At 44.8% G+C, this 26,206-nt stretch overlaps 1 protein-coding gene across 1 annotated transcript in view; it reads left to right on the top strand.

Annotated features, from left to right (window-relative positions):
- The window catches only part of SYCP2 (synaptonemal complex protein 2), a 372,455-nt gene that overhangs the window by 247,327 nt on the left and 98,922 nt on the right, over positions 1–26,206 (top strand). The window contains exons 32-33 of the mRNA XM_082271514.1: positions 10,413–10,596; positions 23,952–24,190. Of these exons, the coding sequence (XP_082127640.1) occupies positions 10,413–10,596; positions 23,952–24,190 (423 nt within the window). The remainder of the gene's footprint in view (positions 1–10,412; positions 10,597–23,951; positions 24,191–26,206) is intronic.

Genomic DNA, 26,206 nt, shown 5'->3' with positions numbered 1-26,206 from the left:
TGTCAATCAAAATCAAGAAAGAAATAAGAGACTCGAGCTCCACTGGTAGGTCCTTAGCTGCAACCTCATCCTTCAAGGCATCCGAGAGACCATGAGAGAAAGCAGCGACCAGAGCCTCATTATTCCAGCCCACCTCTGCTGCCAGGGTACGAAACTCAATGGCGTATTCAGCTACGGATCGTGAACCCTGTCTGATGGACATAAGGAGCTTCGCAGCAGAGGCAGCACGAGCCGGCACATCGAATACCCTCCGAAGAGAAGCAACAAAACCGGAAAACTCGGCAACCACCGGATTGTTGTTCTCCCATAAAGGGCTGGCCCAGGCCAAGGCCTTGTCCGAGAGCAGCGAAATTAAGAGGCCCACCTTTGATCTCTCAGTAGGAAAGGCATTTGGCAGCAACTCGAAATAAATGCCCACCTGGTTAAGGAAACCTCGGCACTGAGTTGGCTCTCCCCCAAAGCGCTTTGGAAGGGGGGCAGAACCGGTCATACCCCGAAACACCGCAGGCGCAACAACAGGTGTCGGGGTAGACTCTGGCGCAACAACCGGAGCGGCAGTAGGAGCGGGCCCAGGAGCGACAACCGACTCATCGGCAACGGGAGCGAAATGAGCCGTGCGTTCCAGCAGGGTTTGCAACGCCACGGCGAACCGACCCAACAGGTGATCCTGCTGATCAAGTCTGGAAACCAGCGTGGGTAGCGAGGATGGCCCTGTACCGTCAGAATTGATGGCTTGGTCCTAATGTCACGGAACCATGAACCAGACGTACAACAACAGATAAGTGAAAATAAGAAGGCTTTATTGAAAATCAAGCTGTAAAGCAAAAGTCCAAACGGAAGGCGAAACCGAGGCAGAGTCCTTGCGAAGCCAGAGGTCAGGAACCAGGAGGGTAGTCAGACGAAGCCAGGATCAGGAACCAGCAGGGTAGTCAGACGAAGCCAGGATCAGGAACCAGCAGGGTAGTCAGACGAAGCCAGGATCAGGAACCAGCAGGGTAGTCAGACGAAGCCAGGATCAGGGACCAGAAGCAGCAGCAGTCTTAGAAGCATGTGAACACAGGAGGACCAAGCAAGGAACTGAAGCCACAGACCTCCTATATATATATGAGCTAGGCATCCAGCTCCTCCCAGTGGGAAGGAGGAGCCGCAGGGTGGGAGGCTACAAGAAACCCAGAAACCAAGATGGCCGCCAGCACATGTCAAACGAAGGAGAACAGCAAGAAGGTAAGACCATGACACTCAGGTCCCCTCGGATGTTCAAAAAAGTTTTGGCCCTGGTGTTAGCACTGCTGCGGCGCAAGGGAATTGTGGTAATGGGATACCTGGACGACCTCCTCCTTCAAACAGAGTCTCCGAATTCCTGACAATCTGGACATTTTGGTGGAAACTGAATTTCCAAAAATCTGCCAGGGTCCCGTCCAACAAACTGGACTACCTGGGCCTGACCCTGGACTCGGCCTCAGCCCGGGTGTTTCTCCTGGAGGAGAAACGCCAGATGTTGCAGGATGCGATTCGGCTCCTGTTGTCCAACCAGCTATCATCTCTCAGAACCTGCATGCAAGTGCTGGACCTGATGGTCTCCACCTTTTGAGGCGGTTCCGTTTGCTCAGTTCCATTCCAGATCTCTGCAAACAGTCTCTAGACAATCGGATCCTGTTGAGCCAGGGTACAAAGGGGTCCCTGATCTGGTGGCTCTGATCTCCGATGCTTGCAAAATAATAGTAATAAGGTATATGTAATAATTTCCCAAAGGGTAATAGTAAAAGGGCTAAAGCCCTGATACTTACATGACAGCTCAATTTGGAAGAGAAAGAAAGGAGTCTGGCAGCCCTGTGCGTGGGGGGAACGCCAGGGAGCAGTCACCTCAGGGGACTGAGGCCACGGGACTCGACCGAGAACCCCACAGATGAGGGGCGGAGAGGGTGGGGCCATGTCCAGGGGGTTCCATAAGCACAGTGCAAAAGTAATAGCTGGGTAACCAGCAATAATCTGTGAAAAATCCATAAGTGACTGTATAAGTACTTGGAATTACCAATGAATGGAGTAGGAGGTAAATAGGCAAAGAACAAGAATAAACCCAAGAGGCAGTGTGTCTAGTGGAGAGAAAGGTGCCAAAGAGGCTGACATAGGATAGGCATAAAAGAATATATGTGTAATAACTAAGTAGATCAGAAGATGAAAGTGCTCAAAATGACTGAAATCCAAAACAATAGTCTCCAAGCGTCAAAAAACTTATTAGGGGGAAAAAATTGGCCTTCAAGAAGTATAAATCAGAGGGCACAGTATCGGCTTTCGAGCAATACAAGGAGGCAAATAAGAAAAGTAAACAAGAAATCAAGATGGCTAAAATCAACTTTGAGAGACAAATAGCAGAGGATAGTAAAAAAAATTCTTTAAATATATCAACAGCAAAAAAACTAAGGCAGAGCATATTGCACACATAATTAACAATGATGGGAGGATGGTTACAGAGGACACTGAAAAAGCAACCGTGCTGAATGCTTTTTTCTGGTCAGTCTTTACACAGGAAAAGGAGGGGTACACTGACCATGACTGTATGGTTAGTAGTAATAAACAGGACTTGCCACCATGGCTAACAGAGGGGGAAATCAGGGAAAGGCTGGATAAACTTAACACAAACAAATCACCAGGACCGGATGGCATACATCCGAGAGTACTCAAGGAACTCAGTAAAGTTATATCGAGACCACTGTTCCTGATCTTTGCTGACAGTATTAGGACAGGAGATGTACCAGGGGATTGGAAGAAAGCTAACGTGATTCCAATATTCAAAAAGGGCCAGAGGCATATCCCGGGAAATTATAGGCCTGTCAGTTTGACATCAGTAGTATGTAAACTTCTGGAGGGGATGATAAGGGACTATATCGTAGAGTTTGCTAAGGACAACAACATCATCAGCAGTAATCCGCACGGGTTTACAAATGGGCGTTCTTGTCAAACCAATCTCCTAACATTCTACGAGGAGGTGAGCTGTGAGCTAGATAGGGGGAGACCAGTGGATGTGGTGTACTTGGATTTCGCTAAGGCGTTTGATACAGTTCCCCACAAGCGCTTAATTTATAAAATAAGGTCTGCAGGTATCGATAGCAGGGTTTGCTCTTGGATACGGAACTGGCTAAAAAGGCGTGTCCAAAGGGTAGTAATAAACAGCGCATACTCAGACTGGTCTGAGGTGGTAAGCGGGGTCCCCCAAGGCTCAGTCTTGGGACCAACCTTGTTCAATTTATTCATAAACAACATTGAGGTCGGGATCAGTAGTTCGATATCAGTTTTTGCAGATGACACAAAATTGGGCAGGGCAATAACTTCACAACATGAAGCAGATATCCTACAGAATGACCTGGACAAAATAACAGAGTGGGCAACGACATGGCAAATGAGGTTTAACGTGGAGAAGTGTAAGGTTTTGCACTTGGGGACTAAAAACATAAAAACACAATACACGTTAGGAGGGGAGCCCTTGGGGGAATCAAAAATGGAGAAGGATCTGGGAGTCTTGGTTGATGATAGATTAGGAAACAGCATGCAATGTCAAGCGGCAGCTTCCAAAGCCAACAGAATATTAGCATGCATAAAGAAAGGGATGCATTCCAGAGATAAGACTATAATCCTTCCACTTTATAAAACTCTGGTCCGACCGCATCTGGAGTATTCCGTCCAGTTCTGGTCGCCAGTCCTCAGGAGGGATGTGTTGGAGCTGGAGAGAGTCCAGAGAAGGGCAACTAAACTAATTAGGGGATTGGAGGACCTTGACTATGAAGAGCGTCTACAATCGCTCGATTTATTCTCCCTGGAGAAGAGACGTCTGAGGGGGGACATGATAGCAATTTAGCAATGGGGATCCCAGCTTAGAAAAAAAGCTGTTCATTCGAAGGGATTGCATGAGGACTCGAGGGCATACAATGCGATTAGAGGAGAATCGTTTTAACCTCAGGCAACGCGGGGGGTTCTTTACTGTTAGGGCAACAAGATTGTGGAATTCTCTACCACAAGAGGTGGTTTCTGCGGGTAGTATGGTGGCTTTCAAAAGACTCTTAGACTTACATCTCAAGGATCAGAACATTCAGGGGTATGTGAGATGATTACAGCCACACACACCTACACAGGTTGAACTAGATGGACTATTGTCTTTATTCAACCTCACCTACTATGTAACTATGTAACTAAGTGAGTTACAAGTGGTATCCTAGGTGTGAAAGACAGTTGGGTGTGTCCACCGGTATGAAAGACTGAACGTGCTCTGATGCTTCGACAGGGAAAATCCTTTCTTCCCCTGTACTGGACGGTGGTCACTACGGATGCCAGCCTGTCCGTGTGGGGGAGGGGGGGGTCGTCTTGGGCACAGATTTTGCAGGGGGTTTGGACTCGTAAGGAGTCCAGCCTACCAATCAATATCCTGGAAATTCAGGCGATCAGGCTTTGCCTGACCCAATGGACGAATCGTCTGCAGGGGCGGCCAGTAAGAATTCAACGGGACAATGCCACGGCCATGACATAGGTAGATTATCAAGGGGGCGCCAAAAGTGCCCTAGCAGCCCGAAAGTAGCTGGCATTCTAAGGTGGGCATAATGCTTTGTTCCAGCCATCTCTGCTGTGCATATTCCAGGGGTGGAAATTTGGCAGGTGGCTTACCTCAGTCGGCAGATGTTGGATCAGGGAGAATGGTCTCTCCACCCAGAGGGTTTCATCAACTGTGTCTCTGGTGGGGGACTCCCGATGTGGACCTTTTGGCCTCTCGTCTCAACAAGAAGGTGCAGAGGTTCGTAGCATGGTCTCAGGGTCCTCTGGCCAACGCCACAGATGCTCTGGTGGCCCCTTGGGGCCAGTATTGTCTGATATTCGCAATTCCTCCGATAACTCTTCTGCCGAGACTCCTGTGAAGAATCGAGGCAGAAGGGATTCCGGTCATCCTAGTGGCCCCGAACTGGCCTCGAAGGTCTTTGTATGCAGACCTGGTACAGCTGGTCACCGATGTCCCTCTCAGAGAAGATCCTTTAGCTCAAGTGCCGATCTTCCACCCTGCTTTACAGTCCCTGGCTTTAACGGCTTGGCTATTGAAAGCCAGGTGCTGAAGGATAGAGGGGTCCCTGAATCGGTGAGTCCTACGCTGTTAAAAGCTAGAAAATCTACTTCCAGGAAGATTTATCATCGAGTCTGGAAGGCATACATTGCGTGGTGTGAGTCTTGGTGATTTTCTTTTAGCACCCGTATGCCACGAATTCCTTGGTTCACACTCTTATTCAGGGGGTCCGCCACCTGGCTCCCCTAGTGAGGTCTTCGTTACCTCCGTGGACCTTAATTTGGTGCTGTTGGTTCTTCAGAAACTGCCTTTTGAAAATATTTGGGAGCTTCCTTCCTTCTTGGTGGCTATTACTTCTGCGAGTAGGGTGTCGGAGTTGGCTGCTTTGTCTTTTCGTTCACCTTACCTGGTGGTTCACAGAGACAAAGTGGTGCTTCGTCCCTGCCAGTTGTTCCTTCCTAAGGTCGTTTCTGGTTTCTGTTTCAAAGAAGACATTGTGTTGCCTTCCTTGTGTCCTAAGCACCCTAAAGAGAATGCCTTGCATTCTTTGGATGTGGTTCGGGTGGTCAGATGTACCTGGCGGCGACTGAGTCGTTCCGGAAATCGGATTCCCTATTTGTCCTTAGGGATGGACCTCGTAAGGGGCTGGCCACGGCTGCTGCAACCATTTCAGGATGGATCAGGCAGACGGTGGTGCAGGCCTATTCCATTAAGGGTCAGGAAAGGTGGATGTGTTGGCATCTGCGGATTCTCTCTTTGGCCACAAGGTTTTGCAGGCCGCTGTTGGAGAAGATTAGTCCTCTACGAGGGTGTATTTTTTTTTTTGTCAGGTGAGCTCCAGTTGTTCCTGGTTGAGCTCCTGTTTTACCTGGTTGGCTACGTTTAGCCTTTTGGAAGTGTGTTTATTGCTGTGTTCTTCCCACCCCTCATGTTGACACTGCTTTGGGACGTCCCAAGGTTCCAGAAGATATGGAGCTGTGTCTGTCAATGAGCGAAAGAGAGAACTGGATTTTTGTCTTACCGGAAAATCCTTTTCCCTGATGTTCATTGACTGACACAGCGCCCGCCCCTCTATTGAGTTAAGTTATATGTTCTTCTGACACTGCTTTTTACAAAACTGAAGACCTATAGCAGGAAGTGGGAGTATACCCCTTGGGACTGCCCTGTAGGCATAGTTAAACTTTTTTTCCACCTAGTGTCCTACTCCTGTAGGGGGCAGCATAAACCAAAGGGTCCAGAAGATATGGAGCTTTGTCCGTCAATGAACATCAGAGAAAAGGATTTTATGGTAAGAAAAAAAATTATTTTTTTTGTAATCTGTTGCAATGTTTATTAACTGAAGAATCTGCCAGTAACCGCACTTCATGTAGCAGGCTGACAATTTGAAGCTGCTCTTTTGCATTTAGCAGCAGCCTTGTCAGTTTGCAATGCAAGCTCCTTCAGATACAGTGCCTTGAAAAAGTATTTATACTCCTTGATATTTTCCACATTTTGTCATGTTACAGTCAAAATTGTAAATGTATTTTATTGGGATTTTCTGTGATAGACCAACACAAAGTGGCACATAATTCTGAAGAAAAATGATAAATGGTTTTCAGATTTCATTTTTTTTTTTTTTTACAAATATCTGAAAAGTCTGATGTACATTTGTATTCAGCCCCCTCTACTCTGATACCCCTAACTAAAATCTAGTGGAACCAGCTGCCTTCAGAAGTCACCTAATTAGTAAATAGGGTCCACCTGTATGTAATTTAATCTCAGTATAAACACAGATGTTCTGTGAAGTCCTCCGAGGTTTGTTAGAGAACCTTAGTGAGCAAACTGCATCATGAAGGCCAAGGAACACATCAGACAGGTCAGGGATAAAGTTGTGGAGACGTTTAAAGCAGGGTTAGGTAAAAAAAAAAAAATACTGGTATATATTCCAAGCTTTAAACCTCTCACAGAGCACTGTTCAATCCATCATCCGAAAATGGAAAAGGTATTTCACAACTACAAACCTACCAAGACATGAATTAATCAGAGAAGCAGCCAAGAGGCCCATGGTAACTCTGGGGTTTATTTACTAAAGCTAGAGAGGGCAACATTAGTCACAATTCTGCAGAGAATCCAATCAGCTTCCAGGTTTTATTGCTAAAGCTTAATTAAACAAACTGAGGTTAGAAGCTGATTGGTTTCTCTGCAGAATTGTGACTGATTTTGCCCTGTCTAGCTTTAGTTAAATAAACCCTTTTGAAGGAGCTGCAGAGATCCACAGCTTATGTGGGAGAATCTGTCCACAGGACAACTATTAGTCGTGCACTCTACAAATCTAGCCTTTATGGAAGAGTGGCAAGAAGAAAGCAATTGTTGAAAGTAAGCCATGAGAAGTCTTGTTTGCAGTTTGCGAGAAGCCATGTGGGGGACACAACAAACATGTGGAAAGGGGTGCTCTGGTCAGATGAAACCAAAATTGAACTTTGTGGCCTAGAAGATAAATGCTGTGTGACGGAAAACTAACACCGCAAATCACACTGAACACACCATCCCCATCGTGAAACATGGTGGTCATGTTGTGGGGATGCTTTTCTTTAGAAGGGTCAGGGAAGCTGGTCAGAGTTGATGGGAAAATAGATGGAGCCAAATACAGGGCAAGTTTAAAAGAAAACCTTTTTAGAGTCTGCAAAAGACTGGGGCGGAGGTTCACCTTCCAGCAGGACAACGACCCTAAACATACAGTCAGAGCTACAATGGAATGGTTTAGATCAAAGCATAATCATGTGTTAGAATGGCCCAGTCAATGTCCAGAACTAAATCCAATTGAGAATCTGTGGTGATACTTGAAAATTGCTGTTCAAAGATGTTCTCCATCCAGTCTGACAGAGAGAGAAAATGGATCGATTGGAGAAGCATGGACTTTGAAGGCACTAAATATTTAAAATAGCAACTTTATTAATCACAACTAAAATTACATCACAATACGAACATTGTGCCTCAACAGAGGCAATTGTAATCAGTGTAACCAGTATAGCTGATTGACAATAGGCAGTGTACAAATAAACAGACAAAAGTAATATTGATTACAATAGTTAATAGATACTGTACATCACATCAATAGGATCTCAGGAAGGGTGACAGATAGGTAAGGCTGCCGTCCATCCAGATTGGTCGATGTTTTATTGGATAAACATAGAATTCATAGAGCCAGTTTGCTTGACATGTTTCGCTAAAATAGCTTCATCTGGAGCTAGTAGTGAAATGCTCTGTACAACAATGTAGACATGTAAAAAGGCATGAAGCCAGGGTATGATGCTAACAAGGAGGGTGAAGTGAGCATATGCAGGAGCGGATCAGAGGTAATAGATAACAGTTTGGAGCTTGTATCCGTAAAGGAATATATATCTGAGATATGTTGAGTACACACCCAATCAATCAGACCAATATGTATTGGTGTGTAAAGGATGGATAAGACAGAACTGTCTGTCTAGGTGGGTAAGCAGAGGTAGCTGAGCCAGTTCCTGTGTAGATCCTCACCCTCCCCGAATGGGGAAACACCGCTAGTCTGACAATGACTGAGCTATTTTGCAAAGAAGAATGGGCAAAAATGTCTCTCTAGATGTGCAAAGCTGGTAGAGACATCCCCAAAAAGACTTGCAGCTGTAATTGCAGGGAAAGGTGGTTCTACAAAGTATTGACTGAATACAAATGCATGCCACACTTTTCAGATATTTATTTGTAAAAAATGTTGAAAACCATTTATTATTTTCCTTTCACTTCACAATTATGTGCCACTTTGTGTTGGTCTATTACATAAAATGCCAATAAAATGCATTTAGGTTTTTGTTTGTAACAATGCAAAATACGGAAAGTTTCAAGGGGTATGAATACTTTTTGAAGGCACTGTAGCTGTTGAGCTGCAAATCTGATAGACTTGATAACGTGCCAGGCCCAATAACTAGACTTGAGTGCTATCACATGGGGGTATGCCATGACATTTCCACCCTATCTAAGCTCAGAAACCAGTTGACACATGGGGGCCAACAGACTGAGTTGCTGCAGCGGGGACGCAGCAAGTGTACATGCCTAAGGGGTGGGCTATGTGTAGACACTGTCACTTTGCCTGTTTGCCCTGAAGGAACATAGCGACAAATGGTTGTTAACTGCCCATGTTTGTTAAAGGACCTTCGCTCGCCACCTCTCCCCACTCACGGGGTGGCTTGTTGCTTCCATTACCGATACTCACCCGCCTAGTGGATCCAGTACTGTCCCGCTGAGATCCTTTGGTTCTCTGCCACCTCTCGGTCCCACGCCTCCATATTCAGTAGGATATCATCAAGAGGCCTGCTTGGTTCAGCTGGCTCGCCTCCTGATGATGCGGCGTTAGGCCCTGCCCCCTCCTCCTCTGTGAATGAAGCACTTTGCCTACTGGGATATGTGATGTGCATATCCCAGTAGGGGAGGACAGTGTACGTTGTTCGCCTAGGGCCTAGGCAAATGATGGGCAAGGCAGGCCAGGGCTGCACTGTATTGTGAAGAAAAAAAAAACACTGCCCTAATCACATAGCGGGGGGGGGGGGGGGGGGGGGTTGCGGTTATTTCCTAAATGTTTATTATTGAGAAACAACATTCCATGAACAGTAAAATCAAAACAATAGTCAAAAGCTGCAAATAATTGTCTTCTTGGCAGGAGTGCCTTACCAAATACACCAATGCTTGCATGGTGTCTGATCAGTAAAGAATAAGTATATCACCAGCACACCTTGTATCTTGCAGATTGCATTTTATGTTCTGATATGCATAAATAAAGCTGCACTACTTTGCAGGCTGTATGTGCTGGCAATATATTGTACTTTTGTTTCACACAATGCCAGTAGGAATTGTTAAAGCATATTTATCAACATGGTAAAATCCAGTTTGGTGTGTAATTGGAAAACAATATCAATTAGTAAAGAGAACATTCACATTTAAAAATGCTGTCTTTGTTTTTCTTTATAACTTATAAAGGTTCTTATGTTGATGAATTGCAACTACACCACCATCTAGTGGCTATATTGTAAACCTCATGTACAAATTTGTTGTTAAAGACGATCTTTGGTCATTTTTTTCAAAAATTAAGTCAGCAGAGTGAGTACAGGGGAAGGGTAGTGGATAGGACGGAAGTCATCCATGAGGGTTAAGATCCGCTTTAATGTAACATTATTACTTTTATATTTTCTATGTTTATTATTATGCCCCAAAAAGGATTTCCTGCCAATGCAGGTTTATAATCCAACACAGTTATGGAAAATGTCTGTACTTTATTTTTTTAAGCTTGGTTCTTCCATATATGATTAAAAAATTGATATTACCATTATACAACAACAAATATCTAAAAGTGATTTTATGTTCATAGTATGGATTCCAATCAATTAAGAAAAAGGTGTCAATAGAAATACCACAGAAACCTGAGAATCTCACTAGAAAAAATCAGAAACTTGAGGATAGTATGGTTTCTAGCAAATTGGACAAGACCCCATACAAGATGCCAGCATTATCTCCTATCTCATCAAGTCCTGAATCTATCGAGCAGGTTAGAGGTTAGTATAGTAACAACTCGTGTATAGTGTACAATTCATGACCCTTCATGTTTAAGGTACCAACCTTTTTGTTTTATGTTGTACATACAGTCTATTGATTGACTTGTGTACAACCAGCCTGTCAGGTTTTTCCTGAACATTTAGAACACTTTAATTATGTTTATGTATCGCTAGTCCAAGTTATTGTAGATCCCTTTTGTTGAACCTGGCAGAATAAAATTAGCATTACGCATTTTATAATCTGGCATTTTTAAAACCTACGATATAGTGTGCTGTAATGTCAGTTTGCCAGGCATAGTAAAATGTTTACTTTGATATAAATGGATTAGTAAAAAATACATTTTACCTATCCATTGAGGGACACATGAATTATTCAAATTCTTAGGTTGTAGAGTTATAATGCCGCCTACAGGAGAAATGGACACTGCTAATAAAAAAGCCATTGGATGGCACAGGATAAATCTGCCCACATTATGCCCCAGTTTTTTTTCTAGTGTCCTCAGGAGAGTGGATTTGTTTTCTTCAGCTTTGGTGTTCTCTGTTCATTTGGAAAATCAACAGCTGCTGGTAGATAACTTAAATCCTGGACGTCTCTCCAGCCAGCCAGCGAGAACTGGAGATCCATGCTGGATAACGTAAATACAGTATCTTACAAAAGTGAGTACACCCCCCACATTTTTGTAAATATTTTATTATATCTTTTCATGTTACAACACTAAAGAAATGACACTTTGCTACAATGTAAAGTAGTCAGTGCACAGCGTGTATAACATTGTAAATTTGCGGTCCCCTAAAAATAACTCAACACACAGCCATTAATGTCTAAACCTCTGGCAACAAAAGTCAGTACACCCCTAAGTTAAAATGTTCAAATTGGGCCCAATTTTTCCCTCCCCAGTGTCATGTGACTCATTAGTGTTACAAGGTCTCAGGTGTGTTAAATTTAGTGTTATCGCTCTCACTCTCTCATACTGGTCACTGGAAGTTCAACATGACACCTCATGGCAAAGAACTATGAGGCTCTGAAAAAAAGATTTGTTGCTCTACATAAAGATGGCCTAGGCTATAAGAGGATTGCCAAGACCCTGAAACTGAGCTGCAGCACGGTGGTCATGACCATGCAGTTTAACAGGACAGGTTTCACTCAGAAATGATCTCGCCATGGTCGACCAATGAGGTTGAGTGCACATGCTCAGCATCCTATCCAGAGGTTGTCTTTGGGATATAGACGTATGAGTGCTGCCAGCATTGCTGCAGAGGTTAAAGGGGTGGGGGGGGCAACCTGTCAGTGCTCAGACCATACGCCACACACTGCATCAAATTGGTCTGCATGGCTGTCGTCCCAGTAGGAAGCCTCTTCTAAAGATAATGCACAATAAAGCCCGCAAACAGTTTACTGAAGGACCATGTCCTGTGGTCTGATTAGACCAAGATAAACTTATTTGGTTCAGATGGTGTCAAGGTTGTGTGGTGGCAACCAGGTGAGGAGTACAAAGACAGGTGTGTCTAGCTTCCAGTCAAGCATGGTGGTGGGAGTGTTATGGTCTGGGGCTGCACGAGTGCTGCTGGCACGGGGGAGCTACAGTTCATTGAGGGAACCATGACTGCCAATATGTACTGTGACATACTGAAACAGGGCATGATCCCCTCCCTTCGTAGACTGGGCCACAGGGCAGTATTTCAACATAACAACCCCAAACACACCTCCAAGACGACCACTGCCTTGCTAAAGGTGATGGACTGGCCAAGCATGTCTTCAGACCTAAACCCTACTAAGCATTTGTGGGGCATCCTTAAATGGAGGAGCACAAGGTCTCTAAGATCCACCAGCTCTGTGATGTCATCATGGAGGAGTGAAAGAAGACTCCAGTGGCAACTTGTGAAGCTCTGTTGAACTCCATGCCCAAGAGGGTTAGGGCAGTGCTGGAAAATAATGGTGGCCACACAAAATATTGACACTTTGGGCCCAATTTGGACATTTTCGCTTAGGGGTGTACTGACTTTTGTTACCAGCGGTTTAGACATTATTGGCTGTGTGTTGAGTGATTTTGAGGGGACAGCTGATTTACACTGTTATACAAGCTGTACACTCACTACTTTACATTGTAGCAAAGTGTCATTTCTTCAGTGTTGTCACATGAAAAGATATAATGACATATTTACAAAATGTGAGGGGTACTCAATTTTGTGAGATATTGTATTTATTAGTGTATTCAGACCAGATATAAATACTCTGGAAAACTCTACCATTAGCCAAGCAGATTTAGGTTCCCAGTTCATTTTCTATATTGGTGTTTCGGCTATGTCAGGTTTGCAGTCAGTATTGACTGATGCTTGTGCTCCAGTTTATACAGTTCTCCACTATTTAGTCAGACCAGGGGGTTTGATTTACTAAGAGTGAAGAGTGCAAAATCTGGTGCATCTCTGCATAGAAACCAATCAGCTTCCAGGTTTTTGTCAAAGCTTAATTGAACAAGATGAAGTTAGAAGCTGATTGGCTACCATGCAGAGCTTCACCAGATTTTGCACTCTTCAGTTTTAGTAAATCAAACCCATATATGTCCGGGGATTCCTTATGGATTTACTGGTCATGAACTTCACCATGTCTCTAGAGAATCATCTTTGTTACTGTATGTGCCAGACTGATGCCGTGTTGCGGATTTTTCCTTTCATACTGTGTGTCCTAATTCTAGCTTTATTGAGCCAGCTTGAGACATTTGTATTTTTATATTGGTGTCACTAATGTTTCTGGTTTCTCCAGTTACAGGTGGCTGTACATTTCAGAGGGACTGCGTGTGTATGGTGTACTGTTCTTGCTTTTCTTTTTCCACTATTCTGCTAATTCCAACAGACACGCTGGATTTCTCTGGTTCAGATCATGGTCCCTCTGCAGATCTGTTATTAGATGTTCTCTCTGAAGGAAAAATTGTATAGACCAAATTTGGTCTGTGGCTGAAACACCCACACGTGAAAATATATTATCTTCTTGGAGTACTCCATGGAGTAGGGGTTGATGAAGGGCTATGATTTTTAGCTATTCGTTAGCTTCTTGGTTCTGCATTTGCGCGGTTCTCTTGTCACTGCTCATGCGTGGCACACAGGTTATGATGCTGGACTGCTGACCTCTTGTATCAGAAGCGTTTTTCTGCATGGTCTTCACAGGACAATGTCTCTTTATATTATTTTTTGGATTCTATTTATTTAGAATGCTGCCTATGACAAAAGCATCCATCTTCCCCAATGGAAGAACCCTGAGGAAGTCTACCCCCTCTCTATTAGTAAATGTTCCTTTTGCTGCTCCAATTCTTTGTTGAGACCCTTTAACCCAGGTCCTCAGTCTGCCTCAGCATCTGGCCCTCAGTCTGCACAATACTTAGACAAACATTCTTTGACACACAGATGAGTCCCCACTTTCCAGAGTGTTTGGATGCTTTGACAACTTGCATCTCTGATGCTTGGGTGCAGGGAGTGGTGTCTTAGGGCTGAAAACTGGAGGTTTTCTCCCTGCCCCCTCCTTGGTTTCTCAGCTCCAACCTTCCTGTGTAACCCCACAGAATAGCAGATCTCTATCAAGCCTTCTCTGGTAACTGGATCAGGGGATGTTTCCTCCAACGTTTTCATTTCCATACACAGAGAGAGCATTTGCCACATCTTGGATCTCAGGTTCTGATTGTCTTCAGTTGAATCCAGAATTTATGCTAGAACTCCACTATTTCTGTCATTGTCTTCCTTCTCCAGGGAAACACTCTGACTGTGTCTCCACTGCCAGTTCATGACCCTTTCAGCCTTCTTCTCACACCTCAGATCTTTATAGTATCCCCACCATTAGCTATGCTGTGCTATCATGATATCCTCGTCATGGGCTAGTTCGTTTGCTTCCTGTTGAGGGGACACTCAGCAAAGACTTATGTTGGAAAACATTGCCTTAACTGTTCAGAAGTTGCAGCAGTTCGGTTGGATCCTGCAACTTCAGAAATTGTCACTATAACCAACAAATCATTTGGAGTATCGGAGTCTAGTCCTAAACACAGCTCAGGAGAAATGTCAGATTTCTGGTCTCGGATTCAAACTTTCCAGTCCAGGAGGCTCTTTACTCTTTGCTTTTGCATGATAATTTTGGGCTTGATGATAGCCTCCCTTAAGTCCTTTTCATTAGCCCAATTTCAGTCCATGCCTCGACTCTATCTTGTTACGCAGTCATTGGACAAGTCAGTCAGGTCCCTGCAGAGATTGATTTATTTGGTACAAAGAACCAGATTGTCCCATGCCTGGCGGCTCAGGAAGCTGGCTCTTAATTCAGGGAATTTCTTCTATTCCCATATTCTGGAAGATTGTCATGACAGATGCCAGCCTGTTGGGCTGGAGAGGAGTCCTGGGCAGGGCCGGATTAAGAGCATCATGGGCTTGGTGCTGAGGATTTTGAAGGGCCTTAAGGGCCGTGCCTTGGCATGCACCCAGAGGAGGAAGGGTGCAGACATGCATGCCTAATTCAACATGGGATGCTGTCTCTGAAGCCCATAAACACATCCATGCATCGGCAACTGTCCCTCCTTGTCCGGCCTTCGTGCTGTGTGGGGAGGTTCTGAGGGAGCTGCCTGGGGAAGCGAGCATAGAAGCCAGACTTCTGTGTTTACAAGTGACAGAAGAGCGGTAACAGTGAATATGGCCAACCCGGGGCCTATATTAACCACTTTACCACCGCCCACAGTAATATTACTGCGGCAGAGTGGCTCGTTATCGTCTGACGACGTAGTACTACGTCGTCAGACACTCCCCCTTCTGGGCGGCGCTTGCGCGCCGCCGGAGGCTCGCTCCCGCTGTTTTCAGTCACAGCGGGAGTCGGGCCAGGGGAGGAGCAGCGGCGATCGCCGCCGCTCTTCCCCCGATCGTCGGGGATCTAGTGTGGAGATCCGCCCGCCTGTGTAAACACAAGCGGGCGGATCTCCATAGTGACAGGGAGTGACAGATCGGACTGTTCAGCATAGCTGGACATCCGATCTGTCCATGACTCACTCAGTCCCCTCCCCCCCCGCACGTCAGTAAGCACCAGGCATACATTAACCCCTCCCTCTCCAATAAAATTAACCCCTTCCCTGCCAGTGTCATTTTTACAGTAACAGTGCATATATATAGCACTGATTACTGCAGTAATGTCACTGGTACCCCCAAAAGTGTCAAAAATGTCAGTCAAGGGTCCAATCTGTCCGCCGCAATGTCGCAGTCCCGCAAAAAAAATCGCAGATCGCCGCCATTACGCGTTAAAAAAAAAAAACCAAAAATGACAGAAATCTTTCCCTTTGTTAGTAAACGCAATAACTTTTGCGCAAACCAATCAAAATACGCTTATTGTGATTTTTTTTACCAAACATAGGTAGCAGAAAACAAATTGGCCAAAAATTTTTTTTAAAAATTGTTTTTTACATTTTTTTGGGGGGGAATTTCATATAAAAAAATGTTAAAAATATTATTTTTTCAAAATAAACGCTCTTTTTTTGTTTATAGCGCAAAAAGTAAAAATCGCACAGGTGATCAAATACCACCAAAAGAAAGCTCTGTTTGTGGGAAAAAAAGGACGTAAATTTTGTTTGGGTACGGCGTCGCACGACCGCGCAATTGTCAGTTAAAGTCGCACAGCGCCGAATCGCAAAAAGTGGCCTGGACGGAAGACAGCAAAATCCTCCGGTGGTAAAGTGGTTAAGGTAGGGGCCTGGAGCTGCAGCTCCAATAGCCCCTATGTTAATCTGGCCCTGGTCCTGGGCACCCAGTTGCTGCAGGGAACTTTGACGTCACTGGAGTCTTATCTTCCAATTACCATTCTGAATCTCTTCGGTTCTGCAGCATTAGACTATCCTGCTGGTAGGTCTTCCGATCTGGTTTCAGTCAGACAATACCATGGTGGTTTGAGGTAAATGGTGAGGCGCTGCTACTGATTGGTCATCAAAATAGGTAAATAAGGCTATGTTTTCATTTATTCATAAAAATGTATAAAATAGGTGACTAAAAAATCACATGCGTGAAAAAATGTGACTGGATATATACATGCAAGTGTGCCGTGAATATTGGATATATTAATATAAACAATTGATAACTATAAAGTGCTTGTGCTAATCCGTGCTGCAATTCAGTATATGCAGTAAATATTGAATTTACCATTAAAAAAATCAAGGAGAATTATAAATAGTTGTGTCATCCACATTACATGTTCCAAAAATCACACATCTGATTTTTTAGTCACCCATTTTATATATTTTTATGAATAAATTAAAACATAGCCTTATTTACCTATTTTGATGACCAATCAGTAGCAGCGCCTCACCATTTACCTCAAATCTTTATTTAAATATTCACCACTTAAATTGCTCTATTTAAGACACTTAGACATAGCCAGGGGAGGCGCCTTACTCCTTACATTTTTCACACAATACCATGGAGGTGGCAAAAATCAACCATCAGAGAGGAACCAGAAATCTCATCCCACCAGGACACGTAGTTTGAATTCTGTCCTGAACAGAATTTCATATTTCCTTTTTTATGCCTATGCATGTACGATTGGCTAGCAGACTTCCTCAGCTGTCAACCCCTGGACCCAGGGGAGTGGTCCCTACACCCTGAGATGCTTCAGGAACTTTGTCGAAGGCAGGGAACACTGAATGTGGATCTTCTTACTTACAGGTTGAACAACAAAGTGGGCAGATTTGTCTCCAGGTACACGGATTCTTGTGCAAACGCAGTGTATATAGGTTCAAGGCTGACAGCCAGACTTTGTCTCCAATCTTGAGATTCGGACCCTTCTTTCTTTTACAGTCATGAAACCGTTTATAGTCCTCCTGGGCCTTACGCATGGCTTCCTGTAGGGTTTGATAGTTGGTTTGAATGAAGCTGATCCGATCTTGGACAGCAGGAACTGATGCTTCCGGAAGGGTGTTAGGCAGAAAGGAGGGAGGAAATCCATAATTTGCCCAGAAAGGGGACTGATTGGTGGATGCATGAAGAGAATTGTTGTAAGCAAATTCCGCACATGGGAGGAGCGAGACCCAGTCGTCTTGGGAACAGGTGCGAAAACTTTGTAAGTATTGTTCTAGAGTTTGATTAGTCCTCTCTGTTTGCCCATTGCTCTGAGGATGGTATGCAGAAGAAAGAGAAACTTCCATGGACAGGGATTTACAGAGATCCCTCCAGAACCTGGAGGTAAATTGCACTCCTCTATCTGAGATAATGTTGTCTGGAAGACCATGTAGCCTGACTATCTCCCTTATGAATCTGTTGGCTGTGTCCAGGGCTGAAGGTGTGCCAACCATGGGTAGAAAATGGGCCATTTTGGAAAGGCGATCCACTACCACCAAGATGGTGGAAAACCCTTCTGAAGGGGGTAGTTCAACAATAAAGTCCATAGATATCTTTTTCCAGGGTTGCTCAGGAATGGGAAGTGGTCTTCGCAAACCCCAAGTCTTGGTACTTGACCCCTTGTTACGTTGGCAAATGGTAAAAGAGCCGATGTAATCCTTGCAATCCTGCCCAAGGTTGGGCCACCAAAAAGAGCGTTGGATAAGCTCCAAAGTCTTCCGCACCCCAAAATGCCCAGCAAGTTTACTGTCATGAAATATTTTAAGAACTTGAGGTCTTACTTGGGAAGGGACAAAGATTTTATCCTGATGCCACAGGCAACCATTCCTGTTTTTTCAGGGAGGGTACTTCAGGATCCAAGCAAAGGGCTGAGGCCTGTCGGATTGCCGTCATCAGGTCAGGCTGGATAAGGAGAAAATTATGGGCAGAAAGGATGGTATCAGGTTCTGCTGTTTCTGGGGTATCTGAAAACATCCGGGAGAGAGCATCTGCTTTCCCATTCTTGGAGCCAGGTCGATAAGAAATATGGAAGTTAAACCTGGAGAAAAACAGCGCTCATCGGGCTTGTCTGTTTCTCAAACGTTTGGCAGTCCTGAGGTACTCCAAGTTTTTGTGGCTAGTGAAGATCATAATAGGATGGGTGGCTCCTTCCAATAGATATCTCCACTCTTCTAGTGCAAATTTAATGGCCAACAGTTCTTGGTCGCCAACGTCATAATTCTCCGGAGGTGACATTTTCCTAGAAAAGAAGGCCACAGGATGGAGGAGAGATTTGGGCCCTTGACGTTGCGACAGGATTGCCCCCGGTGGCCACTTCCGAGGCATCGACCTCCAACATATAGGGCAGAGGGTGTTGTTGGACGGGTGCAGAAATAAATAGCGGTTTAAGTTTGTAAAATGCCATTTGGGCCTCCTGAGACCACAGAAAGCGGGACTGATGGCGGGTTAACTGGGTGATGGGGGAGATGATGGAAGAAAAATTTTTCACAAAACGCCTGTAAAAATTAGCAAAGCCCACGAATCTCTGAACACCTTTCTTGTCACAAGGAGCAGGCCAATCTAGGATCGCTTTCACTTTTTGTGGGTCCATTGCGATCCCATGGAAATGATGAGTCCCAAAAACTGAATAGACCCCTTTTCAAAGTCACACTTCTCCGCCTTGGCATAGAGTCCGTGTTTTCTCAAGGTAGAAAGGACTTTAACGTGAACCCGATGGAGTTCCAGTGAGGCAGAAAAAATGAGGATATCGTCAAGGTATACAATTAAGAAGTGGTCAAGAAACTCCCGAAAGATATAATTTACCAGGTGCTGGAATGTGGCTGGGGCATTACACAGGCCGAAGGGCATGACAAGTTATTCATAATGTCCAAAACGAGTTCTGAATGCGGTCTTCCACTTATAAGCTCCCCGCAGGTCTGACTTGGTAAAGAGCTGGGCGGTCCAGAACCTCTGGAAGAGTTCGGGGACAAGGGGGAGCGGATACCGGTTTTTGATAGGGACCCTCTGATGCCTCTTGTCTGGGACCCCCTCTGGGGGTCTGGGAGACCGTATGGCATGCTGTGGGAGCCGCCATTTTGCTGTAGATTCATGCTTTCTTTTCTCTCATTGAAATGCATGGGCAGCCATTTTTTTGTTCCCCATAGGAATGCATGGGGCGGCCATTTTCTTGTAGTCCACAATCGCTGGACAGGCGAACAGCATGTAACACAAAAATCTAGCTATGACAGGCTGTGCTTGTCATTTCCTGTGGCAGAACATTTTACTTTGTGTTTAACAAGAACGTGCTGGCAGTCTCCTGAGCATTTTGATAATGTTTCTGGGGTCCCCTGTAGGTTTTTCTCACCCACTCTGCTATCAGATTGTTTTGGATTGGGACAAGGTATACCACTAAGTTAGCGGTGGGATTGCAATTTCGCGACTTTTAAATTCATTATTTTCATCTCAGTGTAAAATGGAGTCGCAGGGTACTATTTCACTTACAGACCCCCTAGGAGTGGCTGCGGAACCTTCTGGGTCGCAGCCGCTGTCTGCGATTACAGCAGTCTTGGAAAGCCTGGTGTCAAAGGTGGACTTTGTATGTAAAAGTGTTGCTAGCCGCAAACGCCCTCTGCCTTCGCCTCCCTCAGTAGTTTCCTCAGATTCTGAGGCAGATATGGCCGCCGCAGACGCACCCCACCCTGAGGGGTCGGTGTCTTCAAATTCTGATGGTGAAGAGGACCTTTCCTCGTCCGCCGCCGCATTGGTGGAAGCACTTATAGTTTCAGTGTGGGAAACTTTAAAATTGGTAGATGAATCTACAGCGTCGCGTTCACAGATGTCTTATGGTTCCAAAAATCGGGCAAGGTGTTTCCTTGCCCGGAGCTTTTTGACGATATTGTCAATGAACAATGGCGGCACATCAAGCAAATGCTAGTGATGCCTAAGTGCTTTAAACGCCGTTATCCTTTTACAGATGCAGTTTCCACTAGGTGGACCATGCAACCAAAGGTGGATCACCTGTTTTCCAGGCTGAATAAGTCTACTGTGGAAGAATCACCGGCCTTCGCGGACCCTGTGAATAGACAGGTGGAGTCTCTGTCCCGCCATCTACACTGCTCATAAGTGGCTTTTTCGTGCCTCTGGGTCACAAGAAAAAGGGAAGTCATTCAGGTCTTCTGGGAGTTCCAAGAAGCCATGGTCAGTTAAATCAAAGACCGACCATTCTGTATCTGCAGACAAATCCTCATCTGCATGAAGGGGTGCCCTCACCCGCTTCTGGGGTGGGGGGACATCTTTGCTTCTTTCTCGGACCTTGGACTTCCTTAAGTCAGGACAAATGGGTTCACAAACTGATCTGATCAGGGTACAAGATCAAATTCCCGTCTCGTCAGTAAGACAGATTCTTTCCGTCCAATCTGCGCCTATCTCAAGACCTATTAAGGAATGTACGAGAGGAGGTACAAGATCTACTGTCGCAAGGGGTGGTTATGCCAGTTCCCTCTCAGGAACGCTTTCAGGGGTTTTATTCAAACCTGTTTAGTGTGCCCAGAAAATAAGGCAAAGTGCATCCAATTCTGGACCTCAAGGCTCTGAATTGCTTTGTGCGGGTGCAGAGGTTTCGCGTGGAATCCGTTCGAACGGTAGTGGCGTCTACAACAGGGAGATTTTTTGGCCTCCATAGATATCAAGAACGCATATCTACACATCCCTATCTATGCTGGTCACCAGCGGTTCCTGCACTTTGCTGTAGCAGAAGAGCATTATCAATTTGTGGCGTTACCTTTTGGTCTCACCTCCGCTCCCAGGTTGTTTACCAAAGTATTGGCCCCGGTGTTGGCTTTGTTGCGCCAACGGGGGATTTCGGTACTGGATGATCTCTTATTGAGAGCAGACTCTCATTCAGCCCCGTTGAGCGACCTGGCGATCACTGTCAGCTCCCTGCAGAAGTTCGGTGGATTATAAATTTCAAGAAGTCCGCCCTGATACCTTCCTTGAAGAGAGGTGGCCAAGATTCTGGCCTGGGCAGAAAAGTTTGTTCCAACCCTCTCTGCTGTGCACATCCCAGGTATGGAAAACTGGCAAGCGGATTACCTGAGTCGTCAGGTGTTGGATCAAGGGGAGTGGTCCCTACATCCGGAGGGGTTTCATCTCCTGTGTGTTCAGTGAGAGACACCGAGGTCGATCTGTTTGCTTCTTGTCTCAACAAGAAGGTGCAGAGGTTCGTAGCCAGGTCTCGAGATCCTCTGGCTGGCGCCACAAACGCGCTGGTGGCTCCTTGGGGTCAGTATTGGCTGATTTATGCCTTTCCTCCGCTGAAACTCCTGCCGAGGCTTCTACGCAGGATAGAGGTGGCAGGGATTCTGGTCATTCTAGTGGCTACGCAGACCTAGTAAGGTTGGTTGTTGTTGCTCCTTGGAGATTTCCTCTCAGGGAAGATCTGCTGTCTCAAGGTCCGATCTTCCATCCTGCTTTACAGTCGCTGGCTTTAACTGCATAGCTGTTGAAAGCCAGGTGTTGAGGGATAGAGGTCTTTCTGACTCTGTGTTTCCTAAGCTATTGAAGGCTAGGAAGTCGACCACCAGGAAGATATATCATTGTACTTGGAAATCATACATTTTATGGTGTGAATCACTGAAGGTGCACCCTCACTTGTTTTTAGTAGCTAGGGTTTTGGCTTTTCTGCAAAAAGGGCTTAAACAGCGGTTGGCTTTGGGCACTATCAAAGGCCAAATGTCGGCTTTGGCTATGTATTTTCAACTCCTGTTACCTACACATGCCTTGATTCGTACCTTCATTCAGGGAGTGCGCCATATGGCTCTTCCGAGACGGTACCTGCTACCTCCATGGGATCTGAATCTGGTATTATCTGTTCTTCAGAGAGAACATTCGGGAGATTCCTCTGCTTTCACTGTCTCAGAAGGTTGCCTTTTTGGTTGCTATCACTTTTGCCCGCAGAGTATCTGAATTGGCGGCATTGTCATGCCGCTCACCTTATTTGGTGGTCCACAGAGATAAAGTGGTACTCCGACCAAATCAGTCTTTTCTCCCTAAGGTGGTTTCTGATTTTCATTTAAATGAAGACATTGTGCTGCCTTCACTCTGACCCCCAGCCTAAGCATCCCATGGAAATTACCTTGCATTCTTTGGAAAATCGGATACTCTATTTGTTCTTACCGAGGGACCTCTTAAGGGGATTGGCTGCGTCTGCTCTGACCATATCCAGATGGATCCGGCAATCAGTTGTTCAGGCTTATTCGCTGAAGGGTCAGGTTCCTCCGTTCCCTGTGAAGGTGCATTCTACTAGAGCGCGGAGTGGCTCTTGGCTTTTCACCATCAGGCGTCAGTGATGCAAGTTTGCAAGGCAGAAACTTGGTCGTCTGTGCATACGTTCACAAAATTCTACAAAGTTGATGTGTTGGCATCCTCGGATGCCTCTTTTGGCCGCAAGGTTTTGCAGACTGCTGTTTAAAGAGAATCTTTCTTGTTCTCTTTGAGGGTGTATTTTTTTTTCTAGGTGAGCTCCAGTTGTTCCTGTTTGAGCTCCATATTACCTGGTTGGCTACGTTTAGCCTTTGGGGAGTTACGTTCTTCTTTGCGTTGTCTTCCCACCCCTCATGAAAATACTGCTTTGGGACATCCCAATGGTCTAAAGAAGATATGGAGCTGTGTCTGTCAATGAATGATAGAGAAAACTGAATTTTTGTACTTACCGTAAAATCCTTTTCTCTGAAGTTCATCGACAGACGCAGCACCCGCCCTTCTTTTTCTGAGTGAAGGGGATTTTTTGTCTTCTAAACACTGCATGCAACAAAACTAGATGCTGTAGCAGAGTGTGTGGGGTTATGCCTACAGGGACAGCCCCCATAAGCGTGGTAAAGCTTTTTCTGCCTAGTGTCCGATTCCTGATGGGAGGAGTATAATCCAATGATCTAAAGAAGATATGGAGCTGTGTCTGTCGATAAACTTCAGAGAAAAAGATTTTACGGTAAGTACAAAAATGCAGTTTATCCCAGAAGTCTACACTAAGATACCAGTCAGATTTCAGGCATCCTCTGCAACAAAAATGTAATTTTTGATGAGATACTCCCAAAAGAAATTCATGTCTAAAGGGAGCAGACCTTGCAATTTTCCTCATTAGAGCCTTGCAGGGACAGCAGCTGATTGATAATTACGAAACCACTCCCATTACATTCACTTTCCACATGACACAGACAAACACACAGGGATTTCTTCAGAATAACAAAAGGTAGGAATCTGCAACAAAGTTTGTTAAAATCCTTGCAAAGTACATAGACCACCCAGAGCGAAATGTTTTTTTCTCAACAAAAGTGGAGTTACACTTTAAATAACTAATTTCAATATACATGGGTTCCTCCAAATAGTTCTAGTTGATTTTGGGGAGTCTTGGTATTAAAGCACTCTGTTGGGTAAGATCAGAAGTCCCCTCCCATGGAAGTTTGAAAATTTAAAAAGTTCAAGTTCAACCAATGATTTCTGCTAAGTTGTTTAATTAAAATGTTTTTACATTGCAGCTGAGCACCTTGACTTGAACACAGGGTTACCAGTTAAGAACGCAACTTTCACCCGGCTACCTTCCTCGCCTTCACCGTGTTCCTCGCCTTCAGCTAGCCCAAATCCAGTGAAGTCACTTAGCATTGCAACAGCTGTGAGCAAGCACTGGGCTAGTGCTACGGATAAGACTGTAAATAAACTTGGTGTATGTGAAACTGTCCAGGAAAACCTGTCTCCAGCCGTCAGTAACACATCAATGGTAAAGAGTAATTGGTTTCTTTGTTATTTTATTATTATTGTTAGTTTATACCACATCAATGGTAAAGAGTAATTGGTTTCTTTGTTATTTTATTATTATTGTTAGTTTATTTTTCTATAACTTATTTTTCCCTGGCGACACAAGGGGGTTGATTTAATAAAGGTGAATCATCTGTGCCCTCTGAAAACGCAGCTTAGTAAATGAGGCAAACCTTAATTTTACAAAGAATACATAAATCACATGCACGGACAATCATTGCACATAATTGGATGCAGAGAATTCCCTCATTTACTAAGCTTGGGGGCAACTGCACTTACAGTCAGCTTGCCTTTAGTAAATCCACCCCATAGTGCTTTTATCAGCTTTTTGGGGCAGATGGGGAAGCAACTATCTTGAGTACACACAGTAGAACATATTGTTGTGTTATCTTTAAAACTGTAGAAATATGAAGTGTTTTTTTTTTTTTTTATGGAATACTGGTACTGCAGGATATCAGTGTCGGACTTCTTGCTGTCAGTGAAGTCGCTCCTGGTGTAGGATAAGGTGTGTATGCAGCAGATTAGGGTTTAGTATTAAGGCTGGTTCACACCAGCTGCTGCACTGCAGCACAGCGGCTGGTATGCGGCATAATTCAGCTGAGATCAGTGCAGTGATGACGCTCTGAGCTTGGTGGATCAGATTGTTTATTTTTGTTAAACAAACTTTATTGAGATATCACACAGAAATCTCCTAAAGTTCAATTGCTGGCTGCACTGTGTGAAGCAGTGGATTGCTTCACATTGCACTGTGCTGAAAAAAAAAGTTCCCTGTTTGCTTTTTCTAAGCACTGACCTTGTATCTGTTTGGTGATGATTTTGTTCAGAAGTTGTCTGTTATCACTGTACATCCAGCAATGTCTCGTCTTAACAAGGTAGGTGACTAATATACTGGTGGAGGGTGCACCTGCTTTTAAGGACCCAACCGATATATGGTTGGTAGCCCTTTTTTCCAACTCTGTTCTCATTGACAGGTCCAGGCTTTTTCTGGTAATGACTTTACAAACCATTTGGCACTAAATTTTCACTGTGATGGCTTACTTGAAACCTCCCACTTTATTTCTCGCCTGTGTCTCCTGTCGGTACATGTGCACATATGCATAGGGTAAATGAGCTAACATTCTACAGAATTATCTTGTAAGAAGTGTTTGATCTGCATGGTATTTGAGGGACAAAGCCTCTTCGGACCAGCTGTAGCTGTTCTCATCAAGAATGGTACTGGTGGCAAAAGCACTCATCCTTCTCAGCTGAAGAAGCCTTGAAAGAAGACTGCAAAGTTGTCTTCCACTGTGAGCACTAAGAAGTGTCCCTTTCGTATCTTCACTGCCCTGGCTTCGGCTTCAAGGCTCTCCAATCTTGCCCCCCCCCCCCCCTCCCAAACCACCTGCAAAGTCTGGCACTAAAAGTTTGCCGAATTCTAGGACAAGCCTTTTTCCACATGAAGGTGTGCCCCACTTTCCATAAAGTGGTAGTACATCTGTTTACCTTTGCAGATGCTTGGACATCTTGCATCCCAGATGCCTGGGTGCAAAGTGTTTTTACCCACAGCAACAAGCTCTGCCTCTGCGTCCCGCTCATTTTCTCTCTTCACACCTTTCTGTGTCTCCTCATAGAGTGATGGGTCTCTATCATATCGTCTCAGCTCTTCTGGATCAAGGTTTGATAGCCTTCCTGTTGCAGAACAGTTTCAATGGTTTTACTCTATCTTTTTCATAGTTCCAAAACACAAAGGGGGCATTTAACCCATCTTGGACCTCAAAGTCTAGAATTTGTATATTTGGACCAAAAAAGTTCCAGATAAAATCAACCAGATCTGCCGTTGCCTCCCTTCACCAGGGAGACTTTCTGGTTTATGTGGACATAAAAATGTTTACATAGTGGTGTACATCATTTAATAGGGAGGATTAAAACGTCTTACCCGCAAAAAGGTTGAGTGGATCCTGTTTTCTGCAGAACTTTTTTAATGCATTCAAGTCGGTGG

This window comes from Pelophylax lessonae (assembly GCF_965119305.1).
Source record: "Pelophylax lessonae genome assembly, chromosome: 11".
NCBI classification, from domain to species: domain Eukaryota; kingdom Metazoa; phylum Chordata; class Amphibia; order Anura; family Ranidae; genus Pelophylax; species Pelophylax lessonae.
Note: the sequence above shows the minus strand (reverse complement) of the source record. Positions and strands in the feature narration are given on the sequence as shown.